The 26,110-nt window shown below is 45.2% G+C and overlaps 1 protein-coding gene and 1 long non-coding RNA gene across 6 annotated transcripts in view; one reads left to right on the top strand and one right to left on the bottom strand.

Moving 5' to 3' along the window:
- Positions 1–26,110, top strand: part of MYO5B (myosin VB) — a 360,038-nt gene that overhangs the window by 246,683 nt on the left and 87,245 nt on the right. For all 5 annotated transcript variants that reach the window (XM_082355410.1, XM_082355408.1, XM_082355411.1 and 2 more), the window contains exons 12-14: positions 397–537; positions 20,868–20,990; positions 21,620–21,703. In XM_082355410.1, coding sequence (XP_082211536.1) covers positions 397–537; positions 20,868–20,990; positions 21,620–21,703 — 348 coding nt within the window. The remainder of the gene's footprint in view (positions 1–396; positions 538–20,867; positions 20,991–21,619; positions 21,704–26,110) is intronic.
- LOC309611255 lies at positions 19,061–20,858 on the bottom strand. The gene is made up of 2 exons (XR_014234425.1): positions 19,769–20,858; positions 19,061–19,452 (listed from the first exon to the last, which is right to left on the bottom strand). It is a non-coding gene; the product is annotated as an uncharacterized lncRNA (long non-coding RNA).

The raw sequence follows: 26,110 nt of genomic DNA on the forward strand, positions 1-26,110 counted from the left end.
TTTCCTGGTGGTGCCCCAGCTCTAGGCAGGTGCTCCCCACTTTTCAGAAGGAGGTCAGTGATCCTCTCCTTGGCTTTGACTCCCACTCTTTTTGACCCCGAGCTTCTGGAGTATTTGAGCAATTGCAAGCCAGCTATGAGGCTTCTTGCTACTGGTTGAGGTATGACAGTACAGGTGATTATTGGAGTGTCCTAGGGAAGGGTTCACATGGGAGTGAGGATCACCTAACTGAGCTTTTTTCTTCTGCATTAATGACTGTGACTTGTGCCTAAACCTTTTCTAGTGAGTATGCACCATCCTCCAGGGCTCAGAACCCATGTGGTTGAAGCTCAGGGGAGTTGAAAGTTAAGGTGTGTCTATAGTTCACTAACCTTGACTTTTCACTTCTTACACCAGCATGTATTCAAGTTGGAGCAAGAGGAATACATGAAGGAGCAGATCCCTTGGACCTTGATTGACTTTTATGATAACCAACCTTGTATTGACCTCATAGAAGCTAAGCTGGGCATCTTGGACCTGTTGGATGAAGAATGTAAGGTAAAACTGATGATGCTATCATTGAATCAGTTCATTTCTAGGCTTGGGGTGTGGGGCAGAGAACAGCTCTGTGGTGCAGGGGAACATGTGAGATCTCAAAGCTGGAATTTCATCTGTGATTAGCCGGCCTTTAGTTTGCTGGGAGAAGCATTGGTGTCTATTCTGCATACTAGAAGATACCAGAAGGTAACACGTTGAGCATGACTGGCAGGTATTGCTGCATTGGTGAACATGTGCCTCTTTTGGCAGAGACTGGATGTTATGGATTGGCATGATGTGATGGTGGTATGGATTTGGTGCCCCAGATCACCTAGGTGCTGAGAGAAGGACCCCAACTTCTAGACAGGCATCCCAGAGAGTGCGGGTCAAGAGCACAGGGTCATCTTTCCCGTGCCAGATGGCTTGGGAGCGATAAGAGCCACATGCTTGGTAGCAGGTGAAAGCTGTAGATTTCCCCCATGTAGCTTGTCATGGATGCTACCTGCTATAACAGGAAGAGCCCTGAGTTGCCAGCATGGAGAGAAACAGGCAGCCTTGGAAATGTGGGGCAGGGGAACTGGGTGTTATCAATCACCTAACTACTTTGGCCTTTGGTTTTCTGCTCTATGAATTGAGGGGGGTTGGATCTGATGATCTTCAAAACTTCTCCTGGTTTGGTGTTTGGTGATCTGGGGGTAAATGTATGCCAGCTCCTCCAGTGATGGAAACTCTAATCAAAAGGTGTAGAAGCCATGTGGTTCTCGGTATTGAAACGGAAGAGCCCAGTTGCGTTTACTTTCTGGTTTCCCATGTCTTCCCTGTAAAGGATGGCTTGTGGCTTGATGGTTTAGGAGGAGCAGATGTTTCCCTTCCAGAAGGACTCTCCAAGTTTCATTGCCTTTGAAAGTGAGAAGGAACAATTAATAAGACAGTGGAAGACAGAGTGAAAATACACTGAAATCCACAGCACATTTTTTTTAGTGGTGAGAGTGGGCACCCTTGTCTTGTTCCTGATCTTAGAGGAAATGCTTTCAGTTTTTCACCATTAAGAATGATGTTGGAGAGGAATCAATATGGTGGAGTAGAAGGACGTGCTCTCACTACCTCTTGCAAGAACACCAGAATCACAACTAGCTGCTGGACAATCATCGACAGGAAGACACTGGAACTCAACAAAAAAGATACCCGACATCCAAAGACAAAGGAGAAGCCACAGTGAGATGGTAGGAGGGGCGCAATCACAGTAAAATCAATTCCCATAACTGCTGGGTGGGTGACTCACACACTGGAGAACGCTTATACCACAGAAGTCCACCCACTGGAGTGAAGCTTCTGAGCCCCACGTCAGGCTTCCCAACCTGGGGGTCTGGCAACGGAAGGAGGAATTCTTAGAGAATCAGACTTTGAAGCCTAGTGGGAATCGATTGCAGGACTTCGACAGGACTGGGGGAAACAGAGACTCTACTCTTGGAGGGCACACACAAAGTAGTGTGTGCATCGGAACCCAGGGGAAGGAGCAGTGATCCCAGGGGAGACTGAACCAGACCTACCTGCTAGTGTTGGAGGGTCTCCTGCAGAGGCGGGGGAGGGGGTGGCTGTGGCTCACCGTGGGGACAAGGACACTGGCAGCAGAAGTTCTGGGAAGTACTCCTTGGCCTGAGCCCTCCCAGAGTCTGTCATCAGCCCCACCAAAGAGCCCAGGTAGGCTGCAGTGTTGGGTTGCCTCAGGCCAAACAACCAACAGGGAGGGAACCCAGCCGCACCCATCAACAGTCAAGTGGATTAAAGTTTTACTGAGCTCTGCCCACCAGAGCAACAGTCAGCTCTGCCCACTACCAGTCCCTCCCATCAGGAAACTAACACAAGCCTCCTAGATAGCCTCATCCACCAGAGGGCAGGCAGCAGAAGCAAGAAGAACTACACTCCTGCAGCCTGTGGAACAAAAACCACATTCACAGAAAGATAGACAAGATGAAAAGGCAGAGGGCTACGTACCAGATGAAGGAACAAGATAAAACCCCAGAAAAACAACTAAATGAAGTGGAGATAGGCAACCTTCCAGAAAAAGAATTCAGAGTAATGGTAGTGAAGATGATCCAGGACCTCGGAAAAAGAATGGAGGCAAACATCGAGAAGATGCAAGAAATGTTTAACGAAGACCTAGAAGAATTAAAGAACAAACAAACAGATGAACAATACAATAACTGAAATGGAAAATACACTAGAAGGAATCAATAGCAGAATAACTGAGGCAGAAGAACGGATAAGTGACCTGGAAGACAGAATGGTAGAATTCACTGCTGCAGGACAGAATAAAGAAAAAAGAATGAAAAGAAATGAAAACAGCCTAAGAGACCTCTGGGACAACATTAAACACGACAACATTCGCATTATACGGGTCCCAGAAGGAGAAGAGAGAGAGAAAGAACCAGAGAAAATATTTGAAGAGATTATAGTCAAAAACTTCCCTAACATGGGAAAGGAAATAGCCACCGAAGTCCAGGAAGCTCAGAGAGTCCCATACAGGATAAACCCAAGGAGAAACACGCCGAGACACATAGTAATCAAATTGGCAAAAATTAAAGACAAAGAAAAATTATTGAAAGCAAGGGAAAAACGACAAATAACATACAAGGGAACTCCCATAAGGTTAACAGCTGATTTCTCAGCAGAAACTCTCCAAGGCAGAAGGGAGTGGCATGACATACTTAAAGTGATGAAAGGGAAGAAACTACAACCAACATTACTCTACCTGGCAAGGATCTCATTCAGATTCAATGGAGAAATCAAAGGCTTTACAGACAAGCAAAAGCTAAGAGAATTCAGCACCACCAAACCAGCTCTACAACAAATGCTAAAGGAACTTCTCTAAGTGGGAAACACAAGAGGAGAAAAGGACCTACAAAAATAAACCCAAAACAATTAAGAAAATGGTCATAGAAACATACATATCGCTAGTTACCTTAAATGTGAATGGATTAAATGCTCCAACCAAAAGACATAGACTGGCTGAATAGATACAAAAACAAGACCCATATATATGCTGTCTACAAGAGACCCACTTTAGACCTAGGGACACATACAGACTGAAAGTGAGTGGATGGAAAAAGATATTCCATGCAAATGGAAATCAAAAGAAAGCTGGAGTAGCAATACTCATATCAGATAAAATAGACTTTAAAATAAAGAATGTTACAAGAGACAAGGAAGGACACTACATAATGATCAAGGCATCAATCCAGAAGAAGATATAGCAATTATAAATATATATGCACCCAACATAGGAACACCTCAATACATAAGGTAACTGCTAACAACTATAAAAGATGAAATCAACAGTAACACAGTGATAGTGGGGGACTTTAACACCTCACTTACACCAATGGACAAATCATCCAAAATGAAAATAAGTAAGGAAATAGAAGCTTTAAATGACACAATAGACCAGATAGATTTAATTGATATTTATAGGACATTCCATCCAAAAAGAGCAGATTACACTTTCTTCTCAAGTGCGCATGGAATGTTCTCCAGGATAGATCACATCTTGGGTCACAAATCAAGCCTCAGTAAATTTAAGAAAATTGAAATCATATCAAGCATCTTTTCTGACCACAATGCTATGAGATTAGAAATGAATTACAGGGAAAAAAATGTAAAAAAGACAAACACGTGGAGGCGAAACAATACGTTACTAAATAACCAAGAGATCACTGAAGAAATCAAAGAGGAAATCAAAAAATACCTAGAGACAAATGACAATGAAAACACGACGATCCAAAACCTATGGGATGCAGCAAAAGCAGATCTCAGAGGGAAGTTTATAGCTATACAAGCCTAACTCGAGAAACAAGAAAAATCTCAAATAAACAATCTAACCTTACACCTAAAGGAACTAGAGAAAGAAGAACAAGCAAAACCCAAAGTTAGCAGAAGGAAAGAAATCATAAAGATCAGAGCAGAAATAAATGAAATAGAAACAAAGAAAACAATAGCAAAGATCAATAAAACTAAATGCTGGTTCTTTGAGAAGATAAACAAAATTTATTAGCCAGACTCATCAAGAAAAAGAGGGAGAGGACTCAAATCAATAAAATTAGAAATGTAAAAGGAGAAGTTACAACAGACAACTGCAGAAATACAAAGCATCCTAAGAGACTACTACAGGCTACTCTATGCCAATAAACTGGACAAGCTGGAAGAAATGGACGAATTCTTAGAAAGGTATAACCTTCCAAGACTGAACCAGGAAGAAATAGAAAATATGAACAGACCAATCACAAGTAATGAAATTGAAACTGTGATTAAAAATCTTCCAACAAACAAAAGTCCAGGACTAGATGGCTTCACAGGTGAATTCTATCAAACATTTAGAGAAGAGCTAACACCCATCCTTCTCAAACTCTTCCAAAAAATTGCAGAGGAAGGAACCCTCCCAAACTCATTGTATGAGGCCACCATCACCCTGATACCAAAACCAGACAAACATACTACAAAAAAAGAAAATTACAGACCAATATCACTGATGAATATAGATGCAAAAATCTTCAACAAAATACTAGCAAACAGAATCCAGAAACAGATTAAAAGGATGATACACCATGATCAAGTGGGATTTATCCCAGGGATGCAAGGATTCTTCAGTATATGAAAATCAATCAATGTGATACACCATATTAACAGATTGAAGAATAAAAACCACATGATCATCTCAATAGATGCAGAAAAAGCTTTTGACAAAATTCAACACCCATTTATGATAAAAACTCTCCAGAAAGTGGGCATAGAGGGAACCTACCTCAACATAATAAAGGCCATATATGACAAACCCACAGCAAACATCATTCTCAATGGTGAAAAACTGAAGCATTTCCTCTAGATCAGGAACAAGACAAGGATGTCCACTCTCACCACCATTATTCAACATAGTTTTGGAAGTCCTAGCCACGGCAATCAGAGAAGAAAAAGAAATAAAAGGAATCCAAATTGGAAAAGAAGAAGTAAAACTGTCACTGTTTGCAGATGACATGATACTATATAGAGAGAATCCTAAAGATGTCACCAGAAAACTACTAGAGCTGATCAATGAATTTGGTAAAGTGGCAGGATACAGAATTAATCCACAGAAATCTCTTGCATTCCTATACACCAATGATGAAAAATCTGAAAGAGAAATTAAGGAAACACTCCCATTTACCACTGCAACAAAAAGAATAAAATACCTAGGAATAAAACTACCAAGGGAGACAAAAGACCTGTATGCAGAAAACTATAAGACGCTGTTGAAAGAAATTAAAGATGATACCAACAGGTGGAGAGATATACCATGTTCTTGGATTGGAAGAATCAATATTGTGAAAATGACTATACTACCCAAAGCAATCTACAGATTCAATGCAATCCCTATCAAATTACCAATGGCATTTTTTATGGAACTAGAACAAAAAATCTTAAAATTTGTATGGAGACACAAAAGACCCCAAATAGCCAAAGCAGTCTTGAGGGAAAAAAACGGAGCTGGAGGAATCAGACTCCTTGACTTCAGACTATACTACAAAGCTACAGTAATCAAGACAATATGGTACTGGCACAAAAACAGAAACATAGATCAATGGAACAGGATAGAAAGCCCAGAGATAAACCCACACACCTATGGTCAACTAATCTATGACAAAGGAGGCAAGGATATACAATGGAGAAAAGACAGTCTCTTCAATAAGTGGTGCTGGGAAAACTGGACAGCTACATGTAAAAGAATGAAATTAGAACACTCCCTAACACCATACACAAAAATAAACTCAAAATGGATTCGAGACCTAAATGTAAGATCAGACACTATAAAACTCTTAGAGGAAAACATAGGAAGAACACTCTTTGACATAAATCACAGCAAGATCTTTTTTGATCCGCCTCCTAGAGTAATGGAAATAAAAACAAAAATAAACAAATGGGACCTAATGAAACTTAAAATTTTTGCACAGCGAAGGAAACCATAAACAAGACGAAAAGACAACCCTCAGAATGGGAGAAAATATTTGCAAACGAATCAACGGACAAAGGTTTAATCTCCTAAAATATTTAAACAGCTCATGCAGCTCATTATTAAAGAAAGAAACAACCCAATTCAAAAATGGGCAGAAGACCTAAATAGACATTTCTCCAAAGAAGACATACAGATGGCCAAAAAACACATGAAAAGCTGCTCAACATCACTAATTATTAGAGAAATGCAAATAAAAACTACAATGAGGTATCATCTCACACCAGTTAGAATGGGCATCATCAGAAAATCTACAAACAAGAAATACTGGAGAGGCTGTGGAGAAAAGGGAACCCTCTTGCACTGTTATTGGGGATGTGAATTGATACAGCCACTATGGAGAACAGTATGGAGGTTCCTTAAAAAACTAAAACTAGAATTACCATATGATCCAGCAATCGCACTATTGGGCGTATACCCAGAGAAAACCATAATTCAAAAAGACACATGCACCCCAATGTTCACTGCAGCACTGTTTACAATAGCCAGGTCATGGAAGCAAACTAAATGCCCATCAACAGACGAATGGTTAAAGAAGTTGTGGTACATATATACAGTGGAATATTACTCAGCCATAAAAAGGAACAAAATTGAGTCACTTTTAGAGACGTGGATGGATCTAGAGACTGTCATACAGAGTGAAGTAAGTCAGAAACAGAAAAACAAATATCGTATATTAACGCATGTATGTGGAACCTTGAAAAATAGTACAGATGAACCAGTTTGCAGGGCAGAAGTTGAGACACAGATGTAGAGAACAAACGTATGGACACCAAGGGGGGAAAGCTGCGGGGGGGTGGGGATGGTGGTGTACTGAATTGGGCGATTGGGATTGACATGTATACACTGATGTGTATAAAATTGATGACTAATAAGAACCTGCTGTAAAAAAAAATAAATTAAATAAAATTTAAAAATTAAAAAAAAAAGATGTTGGCTGTGGGTTTGTCATATGTGTTCTTTATTATGTTGAGGTAGGTTCCCTCTATGTGCACTTTCTGGAGAGTTTTTATCATAAATGGGTGTTGAATTTTGTCAAAAGCTGTTTCTGCATCTGTTGAGATTATCATATGGTTTTTATCCTTCAGTTTGTTAATATGGTGTATCCCATTGATTGATTTGCATATATTGAAGAATCCTTGCATTCCTTGAGTAAACCCCATTTGATCATGGTGTATGATCCTTTTAATGTGCTGTTAGATTCTGCTTGCTAGTATTTTGTTGAGGATTTTTGTATCTATGTTCATCAGTGTTATTGGCCTGTAATTTTCTTTTTTTGTGACATCCTTGTCTGGTTTTGGTATCAGTGATGGTGGCCTCGTGCAATGAGTTTGGGAGTGTTCCTCCCTCTGCTGTTTGTTGGAAGAGTTTGAGAATGATAGTTGTTAGCTCTTCTATAAATGCTTGATAGAATTTGCCTGTGAAACCATCTTGCCCTGGGCTTTTTTTTGCTGGAAGATTTTTAATCACAGTTTCAACTTCAGTGCTTGTGATTGATCTGTTCATATTTTCTATTTCTTCCCGGTTCAGTCTTGGAAGGTTGTACTTTTCTAAGAATTTGTCTATTTCTTCCAGGTTGTCCATTTTACTGGCATATAGCTGCTTGTAGTAGTCTCTCATGATCCTTTGTATTTATGCTGTGTCACTTGTTAGTTCTACTTTTTCATTTCTAATTCTGTTGATTTGGGTCCTCTCCCTTTTTTTTCGTGATGATTCTGGCCAATGGTTTATCAATTTTGTTTATCTTCTCAAAGAACCAGCTATTAGTTTTATTGATCTTTGCTATAGTTTCCTTCATTTCTTTTTCATTTATTTCCAATCTGATCTTTATGATTTCTTTCCTTCTGCTAGCTTTAGGGTTTTTTTCTTCTTCTTTCTCTAATTGCTTTAGGTGTAAGGTTAGGTTATTTGAGGTTTTTCTCGTTTCTTGAGGTAGGATTGGGTTGGTATAAACTTCCCTCTTAGACTGCTTTTGCTGCATCCCATAGGTTTTGGGTTGTCATGTTTTCATTGTCATTTGTTTCTGGGTATTTTTTGATTTCCTCTCTAATTTCTCAGTGATCTCTTGGTTATTTAGTAGTGTGTTGTTTAGCCTCAATGTGTTTGCATTTTTTACAGTTTTTTTCCCTGTAATTGATATCTAGTCTCATAGCATTGTGGTCGGAAAAGATGCTTATACAATTTCAATTTTCTTAAATTTACGGAGGCTTGATATGTGACCCAAGATGTGATCTATCCTGGAGAATGTTCCGTGTGCACTTGAGAAGAAAGTGTATTCTGTTGTTGTTGGATGGAATGTCCTGTAAATATCAATTAAGTCCATCTGGTCTAATGTGTCATTTAAAGCTTGTGTTTCCTTATTTATTTTCTGTTTGGATGATCTGTCTGTTGGTGTAAGTGGGGTCTTAAAGTCTCCCACTATTACTGTGTTACTGTTGATTTCCACTTTTATGGCTGATAGCATTTGCCTCATGTATTGAGGTGCTCCTCTGTTGGGTGCATAAATATTTATAGTTGTTATGTCTTCTTGGATTGATCCCTTGATCATTATATAGTGTCCTTCTTTGTCTCGTGTAATAGTCTTTATTTTAAAGTGTATTTTGTCTGATATGAGCATTGCTACTCCAGCTTTCTTTTGATTTCCATTTGGATGGAATACCTTTTTCCATCCCCTCACTTTCAGTCTTTATGTGTCCCTAGGTCTGAAGTGGGTTTCTTGTAGGCAGCATATATATGGGTCTTGTTTGTGTATCCATTCAGCCAGTCTATGTCTTTTGGTTGGAGCATTTAATCCATTCACATTTAAGGTAATTATCAATATGTATGTTCCTATGACCATTTTCTTAATTGTTTTGGGTTTGTTTTTGTAGGTCCTTTTCTTCTCTTGTGTTTCCCGCTTAGAGAATTTCCTTTAGCATCTGTTGTAGAGCTGGTTTGGTGGTACTGAATTCACGTAGCTTTTGCTTGTCTGTAAAGCTTTTGATTTCTCCATTGAATCTGAATGAGATCCTTGCTGGGTAGAGTAATCTTGGTTGTAGGTTTTTGCATTTCATCATTTTAAATATATCCTGCCATTCCCTTCTGGCCTGCAGAGTTTCTGCTGAAAGATCAGCTGTTAACCTTATGGGGATTCCCTTGTATGTTATTTGTTGTTTTTCCCTTGCTGCTTTTAATATTTTTTTGTATTTAATTTTTGATAGTTTCATTAGTAGGTGTCTCGGTGTGTTTCTCCTTGGGTTTATCCTGTATGAGACTCTCTGCATTCTCCAGACTTGATTGACTATTTCCTTTCCCATATTAGGGAAGTTTTCAGCTATAATCTCTTCAAATATTTTCTCAGACCCTTTTTTTTCTCTTCTTCTTCTGGGACCACTGTAATTCAAATGTTGGTGTGTTTAATGTTGTCCTATGGGTCTCTGAGACTATCCTCAATTCTTTTCATTCTTTTTCTTTATTCTGCTCTGTGGTATTTATTTCCACTATTTTATCTTCCAGGTCACTTATCCATTCTTCTGCCTCAGTTATTCTGCTATTGATTCCTTCTAGAGAATTTTTAATTTCATTTACTGTGCTGTTCATCACTGTTTGTTTGCTCCTTAGTTCTTTTAGGTCCTTGTTAAACGTTTGTTGTATTTTCTCCATTCTGCTTCTGAGATTTTGGATTATCTTTACTATCATTACTCTGAATTCTTTTTCAGGTAGACTGCCTATCTGCTCTTCATTTGTTTGGTCTTGTGGGATTTTACCTTGCTTCTTCATCTGCTGCATATTTCTCTGTCTTCTCATTTTATTTAACTTACTGTGTTTGAGGTCAGAAAGCAGGCTGCAGGACCATAGTTCCTCTTACTTCTCTCACCCAGTACATGAGGTTGGTCCAGTGGCTTGTGTAGGCTTCCTGGTGGAGGGGACTGGTCCCTGTGTTCTGGTGCGTGGGGCTGGATCTTGTCCCTCTGATGGGCAGGGCCACGTTCGGTGGTGTGTTTTGGGGTGTCTGTGAGCTTAGTGTGACTTTAGGCAGCCTGACTGCTAATGGGTGGGGTTGTGTTCCTGTCTTGCTTGTTGTTTGTATGAGGCGTCCAGCACTGGAGCTTGCTGGCCCTTAGGTGGAGCTGGGTTTTAGTGTTGGGATGGAGACCTCTGGGAGAGCTCTGACCGATTAATATTACATGGGCCCAGGAGTTCTCTGGTGGTGCAACGTCCTGGACTCAGCTCTCCCACCTCAGAGGCTCAGACCTGTCCCCCAGCTGGAGCACCAAGACCCTGCAAGCCACACGGCATGGAAGAAAAGGAAGAAGAAACAAACAAACAAACAAAGAGACAAAACCCCAAGACAAATGGTAAAAGCAAAACTAAACAGCCAAAATCACATGAAGAAACATACATACAAGCACTCACAAAAAGAAAAGAAAAAAAGAGAATGAAGAAGAGGAGAGCAACCAAACCAATAAACAAGCTCAAAAACTAAAACAAACACTAAAAAGTAAACTAATAAATACACAGAACCAGGAACAAATCAAATGCAGAAAGCAAACTAAAAAAAGGCAGTGAAAGCATAAAGCAAACACACAAAAACGATAAAAAAAATGTAAAGACAAAAGAAAGATGAAAACAAAAGGAAAAAATACAAAACAACAAAGTAGTAAAGTAAAAATAGGTAATATAGTTTAAAATAAAATGAGAACAAAGCAAAACAAAGAAAAAAAACAAACACAAAGAAAAAAACACAGTATAACAAAAAAGTACAGTAGAAAGAAGAAAAAAATAATGAATAAAATTAAAAATATATTAAAAGTAAAAGCATAAGAAAGAAAATAAAAAGTAAATAAAAAATTAAAATTAAAAGAATAATCATAAAAAAAGAACAACAAAACAAAACAAACAAACAAAAAATAGTGATGTTTTCCTGGGGCCTCAGCTGTCAGTGTCCGTGTCCCCCCAGTGAGCCACAGCCAATCGCTGCCCATCCAGGAAGTCTTCTAATACTTCTCGGTAGGTCTCTGGACCTGCCATGGGCCTTGTTGGGCCAGCTGAGCCTCTGATCTGGCCTTCCTCCTGCGTGTACTTGTCCCCAAAGTCCACAGCCTCAATTGTGGGAACACTCGTTGTCTATTCAGGTATTCCATGCATGCGGGGTTCACCAAGCCAATTGCAGGGATTTAACCCCCTGCTCCTGCAGCTGCACAGAGAGATTTCCCTTTCTCTTCTCTGGTTGCAGAGCCCCTGGGGTTCAGCTTTGGCTTTGGCCCTGCCTCTGCGTGTGAGCTGCCCTCAGGTGTCTGTTGCCCTCCCAGGCAAGAGGGGGTGAAAGCAGAGGCTGATTAAGGCTCACTTGCTCACTCAGGCCGGGGGGAGGGAGGGATACAGCAGTCACAATTGGAATGTGCAGGTGTGCCTGCGGCAGCAGAGGCTAGCACAGAGTTGCAAGAGCCTGAGGCGTGCTGTGCCTTCTCCCAGGGAAGTTAGTCCCGCATCGCGGGACCCTTGGCAGTGGCGGGCTGTACAGGCTGCCGGAGGGTGTGGGCAGTGACCTGCCTTGCACACAGGACCCTTGGTGGCAGCGGCAGCAGCCTCTGGATTCCGAGATGAGAGCTGCAGCTCACGCTCACACTTGTGTAGGCGTTGCCCTGCCGTCTGTGAGCACGCGGAGCAGGAAGCTCCTATGGTGGGCCCGCCCCGCTTCTCCTGCAGCCCGCCACAGTGGATTCTTGCTGTCCAGCAGGCCCAAGTTTTTTCCCGGACTCCCTCCCGGCTAGCTGTGGTGCACTAGGCCCTTCAGGCTGTGATCACGCAGCCAACCCCGGTCCTCTCCCTGCGATCCGACCTCCGAAGCCGGAGCCTCGGCTCCCAGCCCCTGCCTGCCCCAGCGGGTGAGCAGACAAGCCTCTCGGGCTGGTGAGTGCTGGTCGGCACCGATCCTCTATGCAGGAATCTCTCCAGCCTGCCCTCCACACCCCTGTTGCTGCACTCTCCTCCGTGGCTCCAAAGCTTCCCCCAGCCCTACCAGTGAGGGGGCTTCCTAGTGTGTGGGAACTTTTCCTCCTTCCCAGCTCCCTCCCAGAAGGGCAGGTCCTGTCCAGATTCCTTTGTCTCTCTTTTTTTTTTTTTCCTGTTTTCTTTTGCCCTACCCAGTTACATGGGGATTTTCTTGCCTTTTTGGAAATCTGAGTTCCCCTGCCAGCATTCAGTAGGTGTTCTGTAGGAGTCGTTCCACATGTAGATTTAGTTCTGATGTATTTGTAGGGAGGAAGCTCATCTCCACGTCTTACTTCTCTGCCGTCTTGAAGGTCCTCCCCGCCACATTTTTATCTGGTGCTTTTCAGCACATTTTCAAAGCTGGGGACTTCATCTGGAGTCAGATTCAGGAACAGGTAATTCCTCAGTGTGGCAGAGGTGAGCCTTGGCTTGCTCCACCTGTGAGGTTGTGGTAAAGGTGATAAGAAGTTGTCCCTGCCTTGAGTGGCACTGGCTTAATGACAGAAGTCACAGCCCAGGCCCTCCAGTCTCCCCTCCCGGTGTTCACCACTCACTCATATTCTTGGCTCAGTGTCCACGGCCAGTAACCCCCTTCTGACACTCAGGGGGACATGCTCCCCTCCCCCGTGTGATCTTCTGTGATCCTCTCCGTAACCTTCTCCAGCTCCACACCCCCAACCCATGTCCTCGGTCCCGTTCTGGCCTGCTGAGCCAGCGCAGCCCCCCAGGCCCTGGCTCCAGGAGGGCTCCAGCTCTTCATGCCCCTACCCAGTTGTGAAGTCCAAGGTCATACAGGGCTCTGAGGCAGGCGGCTTGTTCTGCACTGCTCTACCTGGCTCTGTGCTGAAGCGCTGACTACACCAAAACCACAGCCCCAAGGGCCTGGCCTCCCCTTTCACCTTACACATACCTCTCATAGGAACAGCCCAGTGCCTCAGGGTGATTGAGTCTGTGAATTCAGCAGCTGTCTAATCAGTTTTCCCTGATTTATCCTGCCTTTGGCAGGCAATCCAGGGCTGCTTGTGGGTTTGTTTTGGCTCACAGTTTGAGGTTCTCAGAGGTGCCACTACCCTAGGGAACATGTCCCAGGAATGTCAAGTCACAGCAGTGAGAACACGGGTCCCAGTGCACAGTGAGAGGCCTCAGACTGCTGTCCAGAGAGTGGGACCCAAGCCTCTGGACGAGGGAGTGGGGGGCACTCAGAGCAGCACTGGGCTGGGCAGCAGGTGGTTCCAGGAGTGGTGGAGGAGTGCTTAGCAGTGCAGCTGAAAAGTAGGCAGTGGTTGCAGGGAGGACCAAGGTGCAAATATTCAGCAGTTTTGAAAGTAACTTCCCCAAATCCCTAGACTTTGCAGCCTTGGGTATTCCCGGGGCAGTAGGGATCCCCAGACCTTCCTGTTCAGTCTTCCTACCGAATGCATGCTGCCTGTATTACTTTCAAGAAGCTAAGGGGAAGTAAAATCCGGCTGTGTTTATAGGGATGGTCTCTGCCTTATGCTCTGTGGTGCCTTCTGTTTGGGTTTGTAAAATTAGGTGATTTAAGTTGAAGACTGTATCCAACTCAAGCTCCTGCCAGACACGCAGAGTGTATTATGCACCTACTGTATGTCTGGTCTTGAGGGGAAGACCCTCAGGAGTGGAGGCGGGGATCTCCCTGCCAGCCAGCAAAGGGTGAAGAGGGGGGACAGGATGGTGCCAGGGAAGAGCTTGGCCTGAGTGAGGGCGGGGGGCCCGCAGAGGGCTGTGGGCAGGGACCAGAGCCCAGCGGGGGCAGCGGAGTGACAGCAGAGTGACCTCAAGGGCAGGGCACACCAAGTCAGAAAGGGTGCTGAGCTGCACTCAGCCCCGGCATTTCTGTTAGGTCCTCGCTTCCCCATCCCTGAGGCTCCTTAGAAGGGACGGTCTGAGGATAAGCCTGGGTTTCCTGCTGGTCAAACTGGTGGGGACTCGGAGTGTCCCGTTGGATTAGGGGTAGTACTGTGAACGTGACACTTTCAAACTCACTGGCCGCCAGTCACAAGTATAGCAGGGGAGGCAAGCTGAACACCAAATTAAGGAATAATACAAAACCCGACAGCGTGGGCACCATCTTCCGCCAGGTTTAACCGCTCTGGGAATTCAGGGTCATTCAGCATAATCTGATTCAGCTTCTAGTAACAGATGGACTTTTAACCAACAGTTATTACTTTTGTCAAGTCATGGAACCGTACACTTAAAAAGGGTACATTTTGCTGTATGGAAATCATACTGTAAATCTGACTTTAAAAAATAGGGCAGCCTGCTGCACCCTTCTAGCAGCACCCATGGCTCTGACCTAAGCAGGTTAGGGATTCCCATGGAATTGGTCGCACCTGGGCATTTTGCGTTTCTCGGGAGCCATCCTGTTGGATGTGGAGCTGCCTCAGATACACTCTGCAGGGTGAGAAAGAATCAGGAGATCGTGCCGTGAAGAAGTGGGTTCTGCGACCCCCATGCGACAGGCCACGAAGCCAAATGAAATAAAAAGCAGCCATCGGGAAAAATCACTTCTCCTGGAGAAGACACCTAGTGGCGGGTGGGACCAGTGGGCTGAGATTTAAATGAGAAACGTGGAGACGGGGTAGCCGTGGACTGAAAGGGGCAGCACGCAGGGTGGGTCTCCTCAGCCTGTGATGGGTGCCAGAAGCTGCAGAGGAGGCGTGGGGACCAGGACAGCAGAGTGCTCCGGATTCCTCCAGGTGGAAAAGCTTCCCTACAGTCATGAATGTATCGTCAGACCCAGACTGAGCCGCAAACGACAGCTGCTGCTCAGTAACCACGGCCAGGTGAGAGGGTGTTTGCTTGTGGAAAATGGTAGTTTCCAGGCTGCTCGTAACAAAACTCCCCCCCCCCCCAGCGCTAAGGCTGCTGTGGACGCTGTGGACGTAAGCGTGTCTACGCCGAATTCAGACCCCGAGTTCCCTGCCCTCCCCGTGTCCCGGTCATCAGTCCCTCCCTCTTGGAGGAACAAACTGGTTAGGGCTGATAGGATTTGAGATGTCAGTGCATGTTTTCTCATAAATCACATACTTGGATTTTAGCAGGAATTTTGTGAAAATGATACTTTGACCCCTGGAAGCAATTCTAGTGAATGAAGATACAGACACCATCTCAGGTTGGGGAGACGGTGTTAGGGACCCACAAAGGAAGGCCTGGGTCGGAGAGGCAAGCTCTGCCCTGTTGACTAGGATTCTCTGTTTCATGGAACCCAGCCTGCAGAGCCGACGAGGATGGACCTTCCTAATTAATATATTACTGTTGAGGCAGTGGAAGGAAAGCAGGCTGCAGACGGGAGGTGAATACCCTTCTGTCTCCTGACCTGGGCAAGGCTGCTCTCATGAGAGTTTACTGTGGATCAAGACCAAGGGCTTGTGGTTTCCTAAGACGTCGCCCCAGAGGCTATGGCTTGTGAGCAGCTTCGAAGCCTGTGGTGGAGGCGGGGGAAGTGGCTTTCCCGCATTCATCCACCCTGCGAACCCCATGTTCCCTTCAACACACCTCTGAGGGGGTCGAGCAAGCACTGAGATCATCTCCCCGGATGACAGGGAAATGGAAACACTGAGAAGAAAGTTTCAGGGGGAAAGCGTGCCCAGAGCAGCTGTGTAAGCAGGGGTCACATGAGGGGAGAGGGGTTCTGGGCAAAGGGAATGTCACGTTCACAGAATATGAAATGGTCCTATCTGTCTGGAGAGAGCCCATGGTGGTGGCAGGCGAGGGTGGGAGCAGGAACCGTCCAAGAATAGGAGGCTCGGCCTTGCCTGCCCGGCGAAGGCGTTTGGACTTGACTCTGGAGGCTCTGGGGGTGGAAGGGTGTGAAGCGGGGGAGAGGTGCGATCAGATGTGACTCGCTTTTCGACAGGTCTCCCAGGCAACTGTGTGCAACGTAAGTTGGAGGGAGACTGGAGTCAGCAGCGCACTGGCGGCGTTGCGCTTGTCCAGCTGGGGGGAGATGCTGAGGGCTCGAGGCGAGGAGCACAGGGGCCGAGGAGGGAGGGCAGCAGTGGTGAGGGCCTTGGAGGCCCTGCATCTGACAGCGAGTTGTTGGTTAGAGCAGGTTCAAGGAAGTTGTCTGGGCAGAAGCCTGATTTCAGTAACTTGAGGAGAGAATAGGAGGTGAGGCAGTGGAGATGGCAAGTCTGAATTCCTTTCTGGAGGCTGAGCTGTGAAAAGGAGGAGGTGAGAGAGAGGAGAGGCGGGAGAGGCTTCCGGGAGAGGGAAGATGGGTGGATCCAGGTCTCCAGGAGGCAGGGGTGCGTGTGCAGGATGCCGGCTAGGGGAAGAAACGTTCCCTCCCGTGAGAAGGGCCCGAGGGGTCGAAGGGCTGTGGACGCAGCTGAGTTTCTGTATGTAGAGCAGGAATTTGAAGTTTCCTGCTTGACAGCTGGCTTCCCTACGAGGGAGGAAACGAGGCATCTGCTAAGATGCAGCAGGGTTAGAAGTTGAAGAGAACAGAGGAGGAGGGGACAGGGTGTCCTACAAATAGGGGCGAGCAGTACCGAGTGCGGAGATGTGTTTACTGAGATTAGAGACCGTAAAGTGAGATGTAGGAGTTGTCGGGGTCAACTCTCCCCTTCAATCTGGGCACAGTGTCTTAATCCATAGCAGTGACGCTCACAGTGAAATCTGATTTTATTTTCTGGCAGTAATACTAAATTATATCAAATTATCAGCAGGAGTCGATTAAGGGAAGAGGAGTTGATGTGTGATCTTAGCCAGCCACCCAGGTGTGGGAAAGGACAGGATGGGTGGTTGAGTTGGTCTAGAATTAGTGTTTGGCTGAGCGCACGGAGAGGGTGTTTTGTGAGGGTGGAAAAGTAAAGGCCCGGAAGTGGCCTTGGAGGAGATGGCTGCCAGGTGGGGAGGAAGGAGCCACCTCCGCCTAGAGCTGTTAGGACAGCAGCATCCTGGAGGCCCAGCTATCGCGGAGGATTCGGGGTTGATGGGGGCAGGGTCATTTGAGAGGGCATCAGGGAGCCCACGGAGGTATGGGAAGGAGTGAGATAGTGACCGGGGAGGCGGTCGGGGTGGCAGTGGCCCAGGAAGACGGGACAAGGAGCAGAGATGGAATCACTGGCTTTGGGGTCCTTATCAGTCAGCTCTTGTCAGCTGTTGGGCTGGGGCAGGCTTTGGCCCCTGGCGATGTCCCAGGCCAGTGATGGCAGCCAGACATCTTCAAGAGAGAGTACAGTTTCCGACAAGGTTCCAAGAGCACCTTGGTGAAAAGTTGTCCTGGGCCACAGGGTTTATACCCCAAGCTGTTGAGGGGCTTAGTAAGTCGGAGGACTTTCATTCCCCTCCCCCCCCCCCGCCCCCATGTTTTCTCTGTTTTATTTCAATAACAAAGAGTAAAGTCAGGTTTAATGTACTTTTAACAGCTTTATTAAGATAGAATTAATGAACCATTACAATTCACCTATTTAAAATACACAATTCAGTGTTTTTTTAGTATATTCGGAGTCATGCAGCCATCACCACCACAATCAATTTTAGAACATTTTCATCGTCCCCTAAAGAAACCCCTTAGCAGTCACTCCCCATTCCCCCACAGCCCTAGGCAACCACTAGTCTACTTACTACCTCTGGAGATTTGCCTCTCCGGGACATTTCATATAGATGGGGCCTTCACTTTTTGCTGTGACCAGTGGCCAACAGAGCAGATCAGAGGGACTAGCCCTCTGAGGGACAGTACCCACCTAGATGAGGACAGAGCTGGGGTCCAGGCTTCTGGTCCAGTGCCTTTGGAGAGGAGAGGAAGGAAGCTTGCATGAAGCTGCTGGCAGATTCTTTTTAAAGGATTTGATTCGCTGCATATTCCAGAGCTACTGATAACCACAGTCTACCGTAGATTTTATCAAAATACAAAATTTGCTTTCTATCTCCTATGCCTGTTCTAAATCTACTTTTGGAAAGATTTTTGGAAGTAACTACCTTCTGCCTAACCCTGCCTTTGTGGTTACCTTTAAAACTCTCTCGTCAGGCAGGAAAGCATCATAGTGAGGAGCACATACTCTAGAGCCTGTCCTGGTTTGAACCCCAGTTCTGCTATTTCCCAGCTGTGTGACCTTGGGCAAGTTACCTAACCTCTCTGTCTCAGTCTCTTCATCTGTGAAATGTATATAGCCATAGTACCTAGCTCATAGGATTATTGCGAGGATTGAATGAGTTAATACATCGAAAATGTATAGAAAACTGCCTGGCAGTAAGTTCTTTGGGCATTTGCTTTGATTATTATCTGAGATTCTTAATGGTTGTGAATTCCTGCTGGCCCTTATTTTTAGTCAAGGGTGGGGGTGAGAAGGGAGACTGACCCTTGTCAGGAAATATGTATACCTATGACCTTGATTCCTGGCCTCCCTTACTCATTGATTTATGCAAGTCTGAGTTAGAGACTATGTGGAATTATGGAGTCTGCTGACAGAAGTCCAATTTCATTGTCAAGACAAGACGATTTTGATACCGGCAAATACAAGTGTTGACCAGGTGGGGCTTCTCATCATAGCCCTACGCTTTCAGTTCTGTCTTCCCCAGTTCCGCCAGTGCTGGGTCCATTGTGTTCCTGTTCTCCAGCCTCGCCTCCTGACAGCTCCGCCAGGCTGCCCTCTCGCTTCCCCCCATACCTGGTGTTTCTAAACACAGGATGCTTGGAGACAAATATAAAACAATATATTTTTAAATGCTGAATTAAATATATTTTATTTTGTCTGCCCAACACAATTAATAGCCTCCTTCAAGAAGGAGTTTTCTTAAAAATCCTGTGGCACTTAGCACTGGATATTCAATACTAGTTACACCAAGTTGGATATTGAGAAAAATCTGTTTGCTTACAAAGTATTTGAGAAATTTGTTCTCAAGTGTGTAAGCACTTTTCGTATGGCACAGGTTTTATTAATGTACTAAACAAAGCCCTTTTTATTTATTTATTTATTTTTTAAAAAAATTTATTTATTTATGGCTGTGTTGGGTCTTCGTTTCTGTGCGAGGGCTTTCTCCAGTTGTGGCAAGCGGGGGCCACTCTTCATCGTGATGCGCGGGCCTCTCACTGTCGCGGCCTCTCTTGTTGCGGAGCACAGGCTCCAGATGCGCAAGCTCAGTAATTGTGGCTCACGGGCCCAGCTGCTCCGCAGCATGTGGGATCTTCCCAGACCAGGGCTCGAACCCGTGTCCCCTGCATTGGCAGGCAGATTCTCAACCACTGTGCCACCAGGGAAGCCCAACAAAGACCTTTTTAAATGGCTAGTGCAATGGTCACCTTCAACCCTGCCTGATCCAAATATACAACCTAAACTAATGAAAGGGCAAGTCAGTTGGTGGCCCATAGCTGAGGAAGGGGCGTGTGCAGTGATGCTCAAGGATGATGGGTGGTGGGGAGCACCTTCCCATCAGAAGAGGTACCATCTTTCTTGATAATTTGAGTGGTGGTTACAGTGACTCCATGTTGTGTTTTCAACAAAGCAAGATGCTTTTTCACTTCTGAAGCCATCTCTAAAGATATTAAAAGAGGCTTCCCTTCAGAATTATTCATGTAGTAAATCTCTAACTTTAAATTGGGGGGAGGTAGAGGTTAGTACTGCGTAGCTCAATCACCAGGTACTTAGCACCCAATGCATGGCTGGAATCCAGTTTTAAGTTCTTTGAGGGACAGGAAAAAAACAGTAAGGCATACTTCCTGAACCCAACAAGCTTACTTTACAGTTTAGAGAGACAAGACAATACACAGAAACCAAATGATGAACAATATTAGGCAGTGCATGTGTAAGAGCTAAATTGGAAGAATTCCAAAGTGAGATCAAGGGTCGTCAGGGAAGGCTCCAGAGAAGAGGACAGACTTGAGCTGAGCCTGGACACTGGTATTCAGATGACCCTAGAGAGAGAGAGAGGGCTTTCCTGCTGCAGGACTTGACCTGAGTGAGCAGGAGCTTGGCGCTGGACGTGGATGTGGTGTGTTCATGACCCTGAAGTCACTGGCCCCACCAGAGCAAAGAAGCATCTTCAGATTTATCCTGTGGGTTATGATTCTACTCCTGTGACCTTGGCCTCCACCCTCATCCTCTCCCAACTCTTCCAGCATCTGCCAAACAGCAGGTTCTTTGAGGCTCGGTGCACCCCTACAGGGTGCCAGCGTACAGGGCATGTTGAGAGCATGCCATGTGGGATCCCAGGTGTTCACGGTTGAATCTGCTTTCCACGTCCAGTTAGGGTCCAGGTCTGAGAGCTGAATCCAGCCTCATGAGGTCAGCTTACTGGCGGACTCCATCACTCTGCCTTGACTCTTGGCTTCCTTTTTCCTCTTCACAAAGCACCTGATTTTGTGGATCCACAGGTCCCCAAAGGAACTGACCAGAACTGGGCTCAGAAGCTCTACGACCGGCACTCTGGCAGCCAGCACTTCCAGAAACCCCGCATGTCCAACACGGCCTTCATTGTCGTCCACTTTGCAGATAAGGTGGGTCTCCTTTTGGTGGGCCTGGTGCTCCGTGAGCCCCGTCCAAGGTGGACTCGGGGTTCCTGGGCTAAGAGGGAGCTGACCTTTGAATTCAGAGGGCCTGGAGTCTCTTGGTTGGGGCCTTGTCTACTCTCCTGGAGCCTGAGAGAGAAAAGGAAAGAGTGGCTCTTCTTCAGGTAGCTCCTTTCCCAGCAGCTGGCGTAAACTTAGAATTTCTCTACTTGGATTGTGTTCTGTGTGCGCTAGCCCAGTGCTTCTCAAATTTTCATGTGTGTGCAGGTCACCTGGGGTATTGCTCAAAGGCAAGTTCTAATTCAGTAGATCTGGGGTGAGGCTGACAAGCTGCATTTAGAGCACCCAAAGGAAGCCTTCTATTAAAGGCCATCTTACAGGAACTCCTTTTTAAAACAATATGGTTTTCTGCAAAATGAATATTCAGCTCCCTCTATGTAAACCCTGATCACATCTTGGGTTTGCATTTTGGATGAGAATATCTGTGGGTTTCCCATGTACGCACAGCTCTTTTCAGAAAACACTGTGGATGAGCTGAAACTACTGGAGAAGCTGCTGAGGGTCCCGGGTCAGGCTGGAGCACTAACTACCGTTTCTGTTTCCTGCCATGGCTCCAGGTGGAGTACCTTTCAGAGAGTTTTCTGGAGAAAAACAGAGACACGGTGTACGAAGAGCAGATCAACATTCTAAAGGCCAGCAAGGTAAAGAGCGTCAGAAGCAGGGAAACAGAGGCGGAGTGTCCACGGCCAGAGCCGGACAGGGTGTGGTTGGTGGTGTCCCCACTCTGGAGGGGCCGAGGCAGAGGTGCGGGGTGGGGGGAGGTGAGGGGTCTGTAGGTTATTTCAGTCTGAGAATTTGAGAACAGCCTGATGGAGGGAAGAAAGCAGGGGATGACAGAGGTGACTGGGAAAGATACCAGCTAATGGAAGGACAGGGGGGTTGGGGGGAACAGGAGAAGTGACAATCCGGAGAGACGATGGTAGGTATAACTGTGAAAACATTGCTGGCATCCATCAGATCATTTGTCCTCCATCTCCTACGTGCAGATGTAAAAGTACTTAAACCCCTTCAAATCCTAGTATCGGTGCGTTTAATTTCTGCTTAGCAGTCTGTGGAACTTCCCTATGGCCAGAAACTTGAATAATAGGATTCAAGGGACACTTAAATCTACAATTTTGGAATGTTACTTTCTGTTATCTCCGGAATTTCAGTTATTTCCTTCTCAGGAGCATGACAAAAAGATAGCCAATATTGTGTCCATTCTACAGGTAGAGGGAACAAGGCACTGATTCACCTAAACAAATATTTGTTAAGCACATACCTTGTGAGGCACTGCCCCTAAATGCACCTTGTACAAAGGTGAATAAGATAGATTCTACCCTCTAGGTGTTTACGTTCTAGTGGGCTGTGAGTGGGCAGGAAAACAAGCATACAGTACCTGAAAAGAGAGGAGATTTGGCTGGGGTTGGGGGGTGCGGGGAGCGCGAGCCCCGCCGTTACAGAAAGCCACCTCGCAGGTGCCGTTGCTGGCTTCAGCCCTTCAGAGGGAACCCAGAAAAGGACTCTCCAGGATTTACGAGGCTTTCTACCAGACCACATGGTACTGAACTCACTGCAGAGGCCTGATAACACTAGAAATGGCAGATTAATTTCTCTTTGTGATAAGCTTTAGATGAATGCAGTAGGGTGAGATGATGGAATGGAGAAAATACACCCCGCAAAATGGACCCAGGCACCTAAAGCAAGTAAATCACGTGGTCCTGAGGCCAGGGTTTTAGGGAGGATTTGAGTCAGTACCAGCAATTTGGGCGGCCCGGGGCAGACCCTGGCCCTGTGTCATCTCCCAATATCTGGAGCATCAGGGACTTAGTCGTCACTAAGACAAATTTGCTTTGGGTAAATGTGCATGTCAGTCAGTGCAAGATTAACCCCTCGGCTTGCCAGGTGTCCAGCCCTCTAATGCATGGTGGTTAACATGACTTTTTCCATTCTTTGCAAGGGAGGTGGGGAACGGGAGAAAAGCCACAGGGAGAGAGTAGAAGTGGATGGTTTGAGCCCTGAGGAGCACGTGTCCTCACTGTGTGCGTCTTAGAAGTTAGACGCCTGTGACCTCCTGTTACTGTGACACTGGCCTTAGAGGGCTGAGAAATTTTGTTACAAGTTTCTCCTTTCAGGTGGGAGCACAAATGAGGGGCATGCAGCGTCTGGTTCTGCCATTAATTTTTGTCTTAATTGGGTGTCTCTTAGGGATCCCAGAATCTAGAAGGGAATCTCTCACACTCTCTCTCCAGCAGATCATCTGTTATTAGTCACTGAGATTTTTTTTCTTATTTTTATTTAACAAACTTTATTGAATATTTGTGTGGTATGTAGTGGTAACAAATGTATGTAGTTAACCTCACAGAACTTACAGTCTAGTGAAAAGATATAGAGTTTAATCAAAAATTTTGGTAATGCTGTGAAGGTCAAGAAGAAGGTTCTATGGAAAAGACTAATAGAAATGTGCTGGGAGTCCCCAAGGTCACCCCCAAATTGAACCATTTGCTAGGAAGACTCACAGAACTCAGCATATTGTAGTACTCATGGCTATGATTTATTACAGCAAAAGGATACAAAGCGAATCAGCAAAGGGAGAAGGTGCATGGGGTGAAGTCCAGGGGAAACCAGGTGCAAGCTTCCAGAGTCCTTTTCCGCTGGAGTCGCACTGAATATACTTAATTCCCACAGCAGTGAGTTGTGATGTTGCCTGTGACCTGTCTACCAGAGCAGCTCACCTGAGCCTGGGCATTTAGGGTTCCCTACTGAGAGTCAGTGACGTGGGCACCCTTTGCCTAGCACATACCAAAATTCCAGACTCCCAGAAGGAAAGCAGGTTCATTCAGCATAAACCATATTGTTTGCATAAACAGTTTAGGCTCAGTGAACCATTCTTATCAGGGACTGCTGAAAATCCTCTCAAAATCCACATTTCCAGACACCAGCCAAGGGTCAACCTTGTAAGCAGGCCTTTCTAGGATGGCAGTCTCAGGCCTGCCATGTTAGCTCTTTTCTAAATAGGGATATCATTGTAGATTGGGTTTTTATTAGAAATGAAATATAGGCTTATAAAAATTCAAATAGTATAGAAATATATAAAATGAAAGTATTCTCTCCCATTCCTGACCTCCCTTTTCACGAGTTCCCATTCTGATGATACAAACATACTGGTACATCATTTTTAAGATTGAAATGGGGACTTCCCTGGTGGCACAGTGGATAAGAATCCACCTGCCAATGCAGGGGACACGGGTTTGATCCCTGGTCCGGGAAGACCCCACGTGCCGCGGAGCAACTAAGCCCGTGTGCCACAACTACTGAGGCTGCGCTCTAGAGCCCGCAAGCCACAACTACTGAAGCCCGTGCGCCTAGAGCCCGTGCTCCGCAACAAAAAGAAGCCACTGCAATGAGAAACCTGTGCACCGCAACGAAGTGTAGCCCCCGCACACCACAACTAGAGAAAGCCCACACGCAGTACCGAAGACCCAACACAGCCAAAAAAATTTTAAAAAAAGATTGCAATGAATTGCATTATACATTGTCCTCTCTAATTTTTCACTTACCATTGTATCTTGGCCATCTTTCCACATGAGTACATATCCACTTCTTTTTTTAAACAACTGTTGGTATTTTGCTAATTCAGATAATACTGCAAGGAATGCCCTTTACATATATCTTTGCTTACTTGTATAGTTATGTCTGTAAAATTTTAGAAATGGAATTGACGGTTCAAAGAATGTGCACTTCAAAAGTCTAGAGTTATTGCTAAGTTGGAGTGTAAAATAGGTCTGTGATCTACTCTTAAATGGTACCAACTCCTTTCTCTTCCCTGTCCACCTGCCACAACTCTAGCCTTCCCCTTCACCAACTAACATTTCTAAAGAACCAATGACCTTGTTGTCAGACCCTTCCACCCCCATCCCAGCAAACCCTCAGAGGTGCTGTGATGGTGGCCAGCAGTACTCAGAGATGAACCGAGAGAGGCTTCTAGGCCCACCAGACCCCAGCAGGAGGAGGGAGCGCTGAGAACTCTCCACCCTGGACCCATTTCAGACATCCCAGAGGATGGAAAGCAGAGATCGACACTAGGTCACTATAAACCTACAGATGGGATTTCCACAGACTGCAGCTACGAATCAGAGTGATCAGAAATGTGCTTTAAATCATTTGGACAGATGGACACCTCTGGCGACATCTGTCATTGTAGCATTTTTAAAACTCATAGTTTAAAATGAGCCTCTATCGTTTTCTTTAATTTTTTTTCACAGTAGTCCCACAAGGTTTATGTTTCTAAGACGCACTTAAAAGCAGAGAGAAAAATAAAGACCTGGAAAGATGCAAGCCTGTGGTATCTAGTTAATGCCCAGTTTTTTTTTTTATTGGTTTTCTTCTCACTAAGCATAGCTAGATCTTAGATCCTGTAAGTAAATCCATAGTTTTACTTAAAGCATTTTTATCTGGGGGGAGACCTATTAGCTTTTTTCTTTTGTGTGGCATCCCTGATAAGAAATTAACAAATCATTGTGAAAAATTAAGCAGTATTGGGATGGAAGACTACCACATACCCTATCAGCCAAAAGGATGTTTGAAGAACTCCCACTAAGAGCAGCCAGATAAAACGGTGTTAATGAGAATGTAATTAGTAAAGCCAGTTATATTGCCTAAGAGGCTATAATATAGCTAATTGCTTTCTCAGCTATCAGAGAGCTATAAATAGAGACTTAAGCGATGCCTCTTTAAAACATGATTTCAGGTTAACAGACTGATTTGTTTTAGATGCTAAAGGTGGAGGGTTTTCCTTCTTAGTGTTCATTGTAAAAAGCAATATTTTATCAATCTGAAAAAAAAATCTCAAAAGGAGAATTTTTTTCTTCTGGAGATTTCCTCTTCTGGGGCAGTGCTGAGTGTAAGTCAGAGAGATGGGCAGTGGGTCCAGAGTTTATGCCAGCAGGTGCTGGGCAGTGAGGGCCACGCTGGGCCGTGTTCTTAGGCAGGCAGCCATGGTGCCATCTCTCCACGCCATCCCAGCGGAAGGGATCTCGAGACCAATGTGGTCCAGAGGCCAAGTAGAC

Source organism: Balaenoptera borealis (genome assembly GCF_965194805.1).
Source record: "Balaenoptera borealis genome assembly, chromosome: 14".
Taxonomy (NCBI): Eukaryota; Metazoa; Chordata; class Mammalia; order Artiodactyla; family Balaenopteridae; genus Balaenoptera; species Balaenoptera borealis.